General features: G+C 51.2%; 4 protein-coding genes across 4 annotated transcripts; 3 read left to right on the forward strand and 1 right to left on the reverse strand.

Annotated features, from left to right (window-relative positions):
- Positions 1-651: 651 nt before the first annotated feature.
- RhiXN_09751 (Serine/threonine-protein kinase) lies at positions 652-5046 on the reverse strand (the record flags this gene model as incomplete). Its single annotated transcript, XM_043329567.1, has 8 exons — positions 652-2177; positions 2230-2264; positions 2319-2389; positions 2453-2566; positions 2625-3011; positions 3069-3362; positions 3411-4681; positions 4734-5046. 8 exons carry the CDS (start codon positions 5044-5046, stop codon positions 652-654), a joined length of 4011 nt encoding a protein of 1336 aa, XP_043182401.1.
- A 358-nt stretch (positions 5047-5404) lies between these two features.
- On the forward strand, positions 5405-5937 carry RhiXN_09752 (uncharacterized protein; the record flags this gene model as incomplete). Its single annotated transcript, XM_043329568.1, has 4 exons — positions 5405-5494; positions 5548-5592; positions 5642-5668; positions 5725-5937. 4 exons carry the CDS (start codon positions 5405-5407, stop codon positions 5935-5937), a joined length of 375 nt encoding a protein of 124 aa, XP_043182402.1.
- Positions 5938-7807: 1870 nt separating this feature from the next.
- On the forward strand, positions 7808-8775 carry RhiXN_09753 (regulator of Vps4 activity in the MVB pathway protein; the record flags this gene model as incomplete). The annotated part of the gene is made up of 4 exons (XM_043329569.1): positions 7808-7915; positions 7967-8055; positions 8109-8185; positions 8237-8775. 4 exons carry the CDS (start codon positions 7808-7810, stop codon positions 8773-8775), a joined length of 813 nt encoding a protein of 270 aa, XP_043182403.1.
- Positions 8776-9284: 509 nt separating this feature from the next.
- RhiXN_09754 (enolase C-terminal domain-like protein) lies at positions 9285-10992 on the forward strand (the record flags this gene model as incomplete). Its single annotated transcript, XM_043329570.1, has 7 exons — positions 9285-9314; positions 9366-9420; positions 9471-9566; positions 9622-10053; positions 10105-10576; positions 10633-10806; positions 10896-10992. 7 exons carry the CDS (start codon positions 9285-9287, stop codon positions 10990-10992), a joined length of 1356 nt encoding a protein of 451 aa, XP_043182404.1.
- Positions 10993-11380: the final 388 nt, after the last annotated feature.

The raw sequence follows: 11380 nt of genomic DNA on the forward strand, positions 1-11380 counted from the left end.
CAAGTGGTTTAGATCTAGGTACTGGGGCAATTCAAATCGGAAGGCGGGCACCACCAAGAGCGTTACAGAGAATGAGGACTACGACCGAGATGCATATAACACTGCTACATTTGAAAGTGTCGAGTAGACCCAAGGCTAATCTCAGACTACGCAATGCATATACTCGCAAAATTCAAACGTATTCTCGAAATACACTCATCAACTCAAAAACCGCACGCAAATGACCACGACCAAATCAACAACGGTTATTCGATTTATAAATGCATAGTTAGATAGATCTCATCTTGTCAACCACAGACCAAGAACTTATATAATACTAAATTCCAGACTCCATTACGCGAAACACTCAAAACAGGGAGATGGAGGCAGGGGAAACAAGGGTGGTCGGAAGAAAAGGTCAAGGAACGCACGATCAAACTGCTCATGTATGAGAAGCAAAAAGAAGAAATGAACGAGGAAAGCAAAAAAGAAAAGAGCAGAGCAGAGCGGGTGTAGAAGAGAAAGCATAGTAGCGCTGTGTACCGAGGTAGTTTGGGCGAGAAACAAAATGACTGTGATTAGATTGAGTGATACTTAGGAACAAGCAAGCATGCGAGGACCCATAACCAAAGAGAGAGATAGAGAAAAAGGGAAAACTAGGCGAGAAGTGCTTTATCGTTTCGTATCGAGCGTGAAAAGAGACAACATCTTGTTACCGGGCCCGGACTTCTTGGCTTTTTTGGACTTTTTCGTGTCGTCGACCGGTGACTCTGGCACCGCGGGCATTCGCCTCAACGTATCCGAATCAGTCAGCTCGCCCGCGCTTTGGCTCCCGCTCGGGCCAGCAGCAGCAGTAGCACCCGATGCCTCGGCGATCGAAGGGTCCGACGACCCAGGCGAGGTGGGGGACGTCCCGGACAACGCACTAGATTTAGACTTGAGCGACGGCACAGCAGGTACACTTGGTGCAGGACTCAACAATCCAGAGCCGTTATTCAAGGCCGTCGACGCCGAGGGAGACTTGGCGCGTAAAAACTGACGCGTGCTCTTGCGGATACTCAACCCACCCGAACGACCGCGACGCTTCGAGTCCGAGGGAGTGGGCGATGTCGAGCCTTCTGCTGCCAGGCTCGGACTAGCCTCGGACTGAGGGCGAATCGACGTTTTGGCTTTCGGTGCCTTGGGCTCGACGGATGATTGGGGCCTTCCAATCTTGTTGAGGGCAGGATGAGACGCCTTGCGGAAGACAGTCAATCTGTACCGATCAACTACACCGCGCGCAAACAGATTGTTTCCCGACTTGCCGCCGCGGCCGTTGAACGCTGCCTCATCGGCTCTGGGTTTCTCGACCAAGTCCCAGTCATCATCATCGTCCGTGTCGGCATCCAGAAACCTGTCCAAAGCTGTGATGCCCGATTTTTCACGCTTTTGCTTCGTCTGTGGGACTGCAGACCCCGATGGCTCGGTTGCCAGAGCTGAGGCTGGAGCAGGCGTGAGTGCGGGCGCTGGCGCTGGCGCAGACGCGGGGACCGTAACGGTAACAGGGGCAAGGACCGGAGAGGCAGCACGCGCCGTAACAGGGGATACAACAGGCTCTGCCAACTCGTCTGGCTTCTCGGCGGGAAGAGGCGGAAGCTGAGCCACATCCAAAGCAGGAGAGGTAGCCAACGCAGGGGACGCAGCAGGCTTGGGCGACCTGGGTTTCGACACGGGCGAGGCTGGGGTGGGCTCTGATACAGGAGGCTGGGGGACCTCGGCCGTCGGTGTCGTGGGTGTTACAGGTTCACGCTCTGCCTCGGGCAAATCAGCGGGAGTCGTATGAGGTGTGGTTTCCTCGTCGGCAGTGATCGGTCCGGCATCAACTTCAGGCTCCAACACTTTCGCAGCCCTAATTCTCTCGTCCTCTTGTTCATGCTCGTCAGATTCATCGGATTCGTCGTCGTCAATAATGATCGAGTCTCGCCCCTTGAACGAGTATCCATCAAACACGTCCACGACCTCTTCACCCTCGTCAGCAGCCGGACGCTCAGGAGACTTGCCGCCCGACGCAGTTCGCGCAGACTCCGAGTCCGAGTCTTCGCGCTCAGAGTCGGTCTGGTCCGTCTCGTCTGCGATAACGGGCTCCATATCCAAGAACGCCTCGTCAAAGTTTTGCGTGTCACCCGCGTTGGATGGGTCGATGGGTGGGATGTATGGAGCTGGATGGTCATGTGAGTCGAGATGCTGTCTCGATACGCGGGATAGACTTACGAATATATCGCTTGTAGTAGACGTGTTGCCAATCACTACATCCCCCCTCATCGTCAGCTTTACCGTTTACAATCTTCACTAGGACTTACATCATTGAGAAATAAGGATGCTTCTTCACTCGCGGTTCGCACATTCTTAGCGCCGGGTTACGTTGAAGCAGCTAGTGTGTACACACATCAACACCGTCCCAGCAGCCAAACGGCACCAAAGAACTAAAACTCACCCCACGAATCAAACTCTTCGTATCCTGATCCATCGCCTTGTCGTCTGGGAACTGAAGCTCATCCTGCAACACACGGACGTACATATCCGAATGATTGTTCGCCCAAAATGGCGTCTATAAAAGGAAACTATGAGCCACACACAAATTTAGACTTTATGATCGATGCACTTACGATTCCGGTCAACATTTCGTACAACATGGTACCAAAGCTCCACCAATCGACTTCGTAGCTGTACGGCAAGCCCTGGATGACCTCTGGGGCGAGGTACTCGGCCGTACCGCAGAACGTGGTGGTCAAATCTCTATCGAGGCGCTTGCTGGTCGATGCGCGTCCAGGCGAGCCGGCGGCGTCCATCCAGTGCGGAGTGACGGCGAACCCGGTTTGGCCGTTGGGCGTGGTAGGAGCGGTGGGAGACTGGCCGTTGCTCTTGAGCGGGAACTCTTTGGAAAGACCGAAATCGGTCAAGACGATATGACCATCTGCGCCGATAAGGATGTTTTCGGGCTTGAGATCACGGTAAATCACACCCGCCGCGTGCAATCCTTCACATCCTTCGACCTGATCGAACAAGTACTCAGTTGGGTCACGCTAGAAACGGGGTTGATACAAACGTACAATCTCGGCAGCGTAGAACCTTGCACGATCCCGACCAAGGCGACCCCATCTCGCGAGTTGAGTGGCAAGATCTCCACCGGGATGGAAGTCCATGACCAAAAATAGGTTCTCCTTGTCGTGGAAACTCCACCAGAGCTTGACCACGAACGGGTCTCTGCCTTCGCGTGCCATTCGTTTGAGCACGGCTTGTTCAGTGAGCGTGTGCTGCAGCTCTTGGTGCGCAAGTACATGACGCTTCGTAATCGCCTTCAAGGCATACAACTCGGTTGTCGCACGGTGTCGGACGAGCAAAACCTGCAGTTACATTAGTATACGGCTCGATTCAAACAGGCTCGTACGAACCTTTCCAGCGCATCCCTTGCCAAGTACGCGCATCATCTCGAAATCGTCCACGACAACCTTGCGCGCCGGTTTCTTTTCCTTTTTCTTCTTGACCTTGATCGCCACGCCATCCGCCGTGGTCTCGCCATCAGCCCCCAACTCGGCCTCGGTTTCCGTCTCGGTACCAAAGCCACCGAAACCATTGTTATCGGCTTCGCTTCCACTACCATTCGCAAATACGTCACTTCCGCTTGACAAACGGTGCTCGGCAGGGGCCGATACCTTGGATGAATTTGGACGAGGAGGGGATGGGGTGGGCGTTGCACCTGGAGTGGGCAGCGTTTGGCCCTCGGACGCGGTAGGGGTGGAACCGCCTACTCCAGGCAGCGTGGCTTCTTTCTTGAGAGGTGTCGAGGGGGGTTCGGGAGTACCAGGGGGAAGTGGGGTCGCAATGGCCTGTTGCATCGATGGAGACGCCAAGATCTCGGATACGGGAGGCATCGATCCAGCACCGGTCATGTCCGGAAGCGCAGTAGGTTTGTTCGAGGGGGTGCGCTCGGTGGATCCAGGGAGATTAGGCAAGTCCTTATCAGCGCGTGCGGTTTCGTCCTCGTCCTCTTCGGCGATTCCCTCGCTGGCGTCGCTTGCACTGCTGCTCCCGCGGACGTCGAGCGAGCTCATGGTGGGGAGGGCAGGCAACTCTGGAACGGGCTTGCCTGGTCGGACGTCGTGGCTACCGCGCCCAAGACTAATGGCACTGCCACCCTGGGAACCCGATCTTCCCAGACCAGACTCGCTCCGGACGCGCTTGACGATACGCTCTGCACGAACGCTCTGGAGATCGTCGGTGCGGACGCGGACGAATCGGCGCCATGCGCGAGAATGACGGAAGATGGGATGATTTGAAACGAGTGTAAGATAGGCGGCCAGGGCGGGCATAGTCTGTTCCGTGCCATCGTCGATAGCAGGAGGAGAGCCGGTTGGCTGAGACATATTTGAAACTGGGTCGTCGACAATGGGGCTCTGGGGCGCAATGGTGGGTGTGCTGGCATTGGTGATGGAGCTGGCAGAGCCGATGCGACCGGGTTTTGGCTTTGGATTTGGGTTGGCGAGACGACTGAGTGTGTTGAGAAAGCTGCTCCGACGTTTAGCGCCGTCTTGGTTGTCAGAGCCCGAGGCGGGAAAGCCGGGGAGGGGCGGAAGCGTTGCACTAGGGTGGTTTGAGCGCAACTTGGCGTGTAGATCCGTAATCTCTTGGGCGGCGCGTGTGAGAGTCAAGTTCTGGGAGGGGGCTGCAACGAGTGGGTCAGATATAGGTGCGAAATGGGAATAAATTAGACCGACTCTGAATATATATCGTGTACTTCTTCTTATTGTTGTTGGATGGAGCATCGGCAACGCTAACACTCCATGGCCCGTCGTCCTGACCAGGGACTTCTGCCTCGCCATTGGGGACTATGTTGGAGGCATCGACAACCATCTCCTCGAGAAGTTCGTCGTTGGTAGGAGCGGCCATGTGTTCTGGGTCGAAAAACGCGGGATCGGTAATGCTCTGTTCGCTGCGTCTGGCGGCCGAGTCGGCAGAATTGGTCAATGTATTGTACTTTTTGTTCTTCTTGTCGTGATGGGATGCTGAGCGCTGGAGCAGACTAGGCATAGTCTTCGATCTGCCAGGCGATTAGCAACCGCCAATAGACAAGGGCAAGCTCAACACGAGGCAACGGCCAGAAACAGAAACCCGTCCAGGTAATGTACAATGTATTTAAATAAATACGTATAACTCACCCAGCAATCAGTCCGACGACGCTCAACTCGCAACGTCGTGGGTGGTGGTCGGAAACGAAACAACCCGAGAACACGGTCCCACCACATGTAATAAATCCCGACCCCATCTCGGCGCTTGTTTGCCTCCGCCCATAAACGCCCCCTTCCTATACATTCCACTCCTATCCCACTGCACACACTTTTCCTTCTCTCTACCCGACTCTCATTCCGTCACAGTGGCTGTGCACACCATGTCTGCCGCTGCCAAACCTAGTTCAAACCCGGTCCCGCCAGAGGAAGACGTCGAATCGGATGATTACGATAGCCAGGAGGACTCAGAGGTGTGTTTTTTTATGCACCATGATAGATTCACATTGAGCGGGTTTGTTCTCAGGGGGAAGCCGACAACGAGGCGGAGGATGGGAGCGACGAGGAAGAGGTATATTTATGCTCGGTCATTTCACACTCGCTTTGCTGAATGCTCCCAGTACGGCACAGCACTTCTCATAGCAGACGTGCGCCCATTTCACATTTCATTTCTGCACTCGAGCTCACACAACTACAACCACAGCCAAACCAAAGCGCACAGGCCAACGATGGCGATGACGACAATGACGACGACGACACGTGGGTCCCACCAGGCGCCGAACCCGAACAAGACAGCGAAGAAGAAGATGACGACGACGACGATCCCGCATCCGCACAGGACAAAGACAAGGACAACAAAAAGCGCCCCAGGGAGAACGATGCTCCCGAAACAGATGGCAAAAAGGCTCGCACATGATCCTTTCTCCTCAAACAATAATGTCCTTTTTTCATACCGTTATCCTTATACACCTCGTCTATTAATTAACATGCCTAGACAAAGGCTTATTCTGTCTAACCGGGATGATCAGTCGCAATCACGTGTTGATGCTGATCGTGATGTGTTTTTTGTTTTTTGTTTTTGGGGCACTCGATTTGGGTACCTCTGTTCGTGTGAGTCAAGGGGCCGAATCCTTCTTGGCTTTCGTAAACCGTGCTGTATGCGTGGCATCTTGATACGTATGTATCTTCTTAATAACAAACCCCAAGTGACCTTGATTCGAATACTTGACACACCGAATTCCCCAGAAATTGGAAGCATGGTCTGCGCCAGAAGTGTAGCAGCATGATAGCGTAAACGATGAGACAAGTGAATATATATCTTTTATCATGAATATGTACTAGCAAGGAAATGGAGCGTCTTTCAGGGTTACCATGTGCCAGTACAGGAGGTAGCACCCTATTTGTTATATTAACGAACGTTTAAGCTTGTCCTTGTGACTGGTGACTCTATTCGTAACCAAATTAGACATGTAGCAATATATGAACCCCACGCGTATTCCCCAAACCGAGTCCAAGCTATTCCTACGTCAACTCGGTCGAGGCATAAATGATATTGCAAGCAATGAGAATCAACTAAACAAAGATAGCAATACAGACCAAGAACTGAAATCGATACCATTTTGGTTTGTCATACTTTGACACATCAGGAAATGAATAAGTTTTAACCCATCCCACAAGCTCTCTGGGAGACCGAGGTACTAAACATTACCACCCCATCAGCGCAATCTGTATCCAAAGGGAGGTCTAAATCAAGCGTTGATTGCCAAGAGAAATTGTACCGAAAAACAGGCGAATTTAGAAAGCACACCGAAATCAAGAACACTATTGCAACGCGGATAATAGTTTGCTGGTATGGTAAATTACGGAACTTGAAAGCAGCCTTCAATGAACGAGTATACAACCTGAGTAAACGTATTCGGAAGAAAGAACGAAACAGGTTTCGGAGATGCCGAGAAACACGCATACACACAAGCACGATAAGGAACGAAGAACACCTGTCCCCTACGGTATCCCTACAAGCACTGCCAATAACTTTTGACTTCTCCCGTTGAATCATAACCCGGAAACCGGCCTGTTGCTTCTCGTCATTAATTGAGCTTCCTTTCTATCAACGTGCCACCGACATGTCAGTCCAAGCCTAATCAACGCTAGATGGTTTCCGCACGTTTTCAGAATGTCTGCCAGGCGGACAATCTTATTCAATACACATGCTCACGACTACGTATGTCATGTGTCATTACCTGATCGGCCATTTTACCTTTTTCTTCTTCTCTACATGTAAACTTGGCGCGGCACTGCAATCACGTTGTGTGCAATGCGTGACATGCGTGCATACAAAACACTTCGATTGAGGTACACCCCCTATCTCAATCCAACAATTTAATTCCGTCTTATGAAATGGCTACTTATCATACCACCATGAACACTAATTAAGAATTCGCATCATCACTGTCCTAAAGCTGCAAGGTTGGTCGCTTTTCTTCTGCAATCAGAAATCACGTGCGGTACTCCCGCCCTCCGCGATCAGCTGGGTTAAGCGCTGCGGGGCTGTGCAATTGATACAAGCGCAGCCGTCATCTCTCTATACACTTACTCGACCGCTGGGAAAGATGGTGCAATGGAATTCAGCACGTACAAAGGCAAGTAGTACATCTATACGTTCTATGAATTATTCAAATTTATTTTGGACTCGTAGGTTCAACTGCGGTACGCCACTGTATCCTCTTGTTCCACTCCCCAAACTGACTTGTCATCTCCATACTAGGCTAGCAGTCCAACGTCTTCGGATGGTACAGCAGAAACAAGAAGCCCTGGCCAAGCAATCGCGGAGAGATATCGCTACGCTGATAGAAAAGGGGAAGCTGGAGACGGCGAGGATAAAGGTGGAAAACATCGTACGTCCCATCTGTCTGCTTTGAATTGCACGAATACGATGTGGGAGATAGATCAATGAAGATATACACAACGAGCTGCTAGAGCTCCTGGAGCTTTATTGCGAACTCTTGGTCGCAAGGTTTGGATTATTAGACATGAAGTGAGTGGTTTATTGTCCGACTGCGGTGGTACTGATTGTCATATACGGGCTAGCACGAGAGAGCCTGATCCAGGAGTCAAAGAGGGTGTATGTAGCATAATTTATGCTTCACCAAGAACGGAGATCAAAGGTAAAACGATTTCTCTTTAATGCATACTATCAAACAATTAAAGACATCTAGAACTCCACGTTCTCCGAGAAATGCTCATGTCGAAATATGGACGGGAGTTTGCAATTGGAGTGATGGACAACAAGGACAACTGCGTAAGCGAACGTGTGAGTAGCGGCTTTCTATCCGATTCGACCGCGTTCCATACTGCTCTGTCCTTCTCATTTTGTACTGATATAGACTATGGAGCACAGGTGACCCGTAAGCTCCAGGTCGCGACACCTTCATCGGCTTTAGTCGATGCTTACCTCGGTGAAATTGCGAAAGGATATGGGGTCAATTGGGCTCCACCTCTTCCACCCAACAGTGCCGTCGCCGACCCTTCCTCGCCCAAGCCAGAGTCAATTGCTCTCGAAGCTGATGAACCAGAGGCCAAGGCAATTTTGTCTCCTGCCAAGTTTAAAGACTCGACGACGAAATTGCCTGATGTACCTACTGCCGGCGAAGCGTCAGAGCCTCCACCCTCGTATCCAGCGGCTGCCGGGTCAAGCACGAGCAAGAATCCTGAAGAAGACTTGTTTAAGAGGCTGGAGAATTTGAAGAGGAGATGATGGGTCTAAATTGTATAATTTGGGCGGTACTTGTTAATTTGGGGACAAATTGTATTTTTAAATTTGAATGGTCGAGAATCTACCGATAGCACGCCAAAGCCAATCATAATGGTGGAATAGGAACGACTGATTGAACTCAAAGCGTGTGGAACTCAGTGCCTCGATGGATCATAGACCGTTTCCCATGCTAGGACCGCCCCCGTGCGGGGTGGGAAACCAAAAACCGGACTTGATAGGCACCCATTTGGAGCACATAGACCTGCTTTAGGAGGGTATATGCGTTCTAGTAAAACATATTATCTTTCGCGCAAAAAACGCGTGTGATAACAACCACGGCCGAACGCAATGGTAAGGCACATATTCGAGTAGGGTTACGGTTACGATCGCTTCGAGAACACGATCGATGGGGTGACCGTGGGAAACCAGGGTGCGAGCCATGGAGACGCGCCGTGCGCATAAAGCCGGGGGTGTACCTAGTCCCAGTTCTGCATCTCTCCTACTCCAACAACATGTCTATCACCAAAGTTCACGCTCGCCAGGTAAATGCGCACTATTATGCATTGATGACACGCGCGCTTATGCTTGTATAGATCTTCGACTCGCGCGGTAACCCTACCGTTGAGGTCGATGTTCACACTGCCAAGGGTAAATATACTGGAGCAGAGTATATCCATGGTTATCTAACGAGTTTTCAGGCCGCTATCGCGCTGCTGTTCCTTCTGGCGCGTCAACTGGTATTCACGAAGCTGTAGAACTGCGTGACGGCGACAAGGCCAACTATGTGGGAAAAGGTAACTAGAAAAACATTCCCACACATTGCGTATAGCTGACATAATCTCAATAAAGGTGTACTCAAGGCTGTTGAGAACGTCAATAAGATCATTGCCCCTGCGCTCATCGAGTCCGGTTTGAGCGTGACCCAGCAAAAGGAGATTGACGATTTCCTGATTAAACTTGACGGCACTCCCAACAAGGGCAAACTTGGTGCCAATGCCATTCTTGGTGTTTCGATTGCTGTCGCTGAGGCTGGTGCTGGCGAAAAGGGCGTCCCGCTCTATCAGCACTTTGCTGACCTAGCTGGTGTCAAGCCCCCTTTCCATCTCCCCACTCCAGCGTTCAACGTTATCAATGGTGGTTCCCACGCAGGCAACAAGCTCGCGTTCCAGGAATTCATGTTACTCCCTACTGGCGCCAAGTCCTTCGCTGAGTCCGTCAAGATTGGTACTGAAGTGTACCACAGCCTCAAGAAGGTCATCCAGGCCAAGTATGGCATTGATGGTGAGTTATTATGGCTCGTTATAAATTGACATATCTAATCTATCGATCCAGCTACCAATGTTGGTGATGAGGGAGGGTTTGCACCAAACGTCTCGGGTGCCGAGGAGTCTCTCGACCTCCTTGTCGAGGCCATTGACAAGGCCGGATACAACAAAAACGAAACCAAGGATGTGCAAATCGGCCTCGACGTTGCTTCTTCTGAATTCTACAAGGAAGGCAAGTACGACCTCGATTTCAAGAACCCCAACTCGGATCCGTCCAAGTGGATCTCCGGCAAGGAGCTTGCCGACCTCTACATCGGCTACATCAAGAAGTACCCCATCGTATCGATCGAGGACCCATTCGAGCAGGATGACTGGGATGCATGGACTCATTTCACGGCACAATCCGGAATCCAGATTGTCGGCGACGACTTGACAGTCACAAACCCTCTGCGTATCAAGACTGCCATTGAGAAGAAGGCATGCAATGGCTTGTTGCTCAAGGTCAACCAAATCGGGACCATCTCCGAGTCTATCCAGGCGTGAGTCCCCCCCCCTCCCCCACGACCCAAAGGCAGATTTGCTGAACCTTTTGTAGCGCCCAACTCTCTCAGTCTGACGGCTGGGGTGTCATGGTTTCTCACCGCTCTGGAGAGACTGAGAACACCATCATTGCTGACCTCGTCGTCGCTCTTGGCACCGGTCAAATCAAGACTGGTGCGCCTGCACGCTCCGAACGTGTTGCCAAGTACAACCAGCTTCTGCGCATTGAGTGAGTATATGTATTCCCTTGAACCCCTTACATACCACTCTCGTATTTGATGGATGTTGGATCTGATGCCACAATCTTTTTCCTTCCAGGGAGGAGATCACCGAGACAACTGGCAAGCCAGCCCTCTATGCTGGGCCCAAGGGTCTTTCGGCTGGACCCAAAGCTCCCGAACTCCACAGCAAGTAAACATGCATCTAATCTAGCCCTTTGCTTTGGCCGTAAGGTGCAACAAATTACTGTGTATCATGTTATTGTAGCTATTACTTGTCAAAAGAAATCAAACGAAATGAATTTCACAAAGTGTCTGCGAAACTTTCGGATTGTATAACAGGGGGACCTGTGTTCACATGAATGGGTCGAATAATAGCCAAGCTGGAATATCCACGGAGTGGCAAATTTAAATGGTGAGGTAGCCACTTGTGGGTTGATAGGAAATGGGCGCTTAACATCCTCCCAACTCGGTCCTTGTTCCAAATCGGTGTTCGGTACTAATAGTTTATGTATATTATATGGCGAAATACACTGTATTTTCTATTCATAACTACCCTCAGCCCCTTTCAACTTCTTAGTCGGG

The sequence above is a fragment of the Rhizoctonia solani genome, chromosome 8, assembly GCF_016906535.1.
Source record: "Rhizoctonia solani chromosome 8, complete sequence".
Lineage (NCBI taxonomy): Eukaryota > Fungi > Basidiomycota > Agaricomycetes > Cantharellales > Ceratobasidiaceae > Rhizoctonia > Rhizoctonia solani.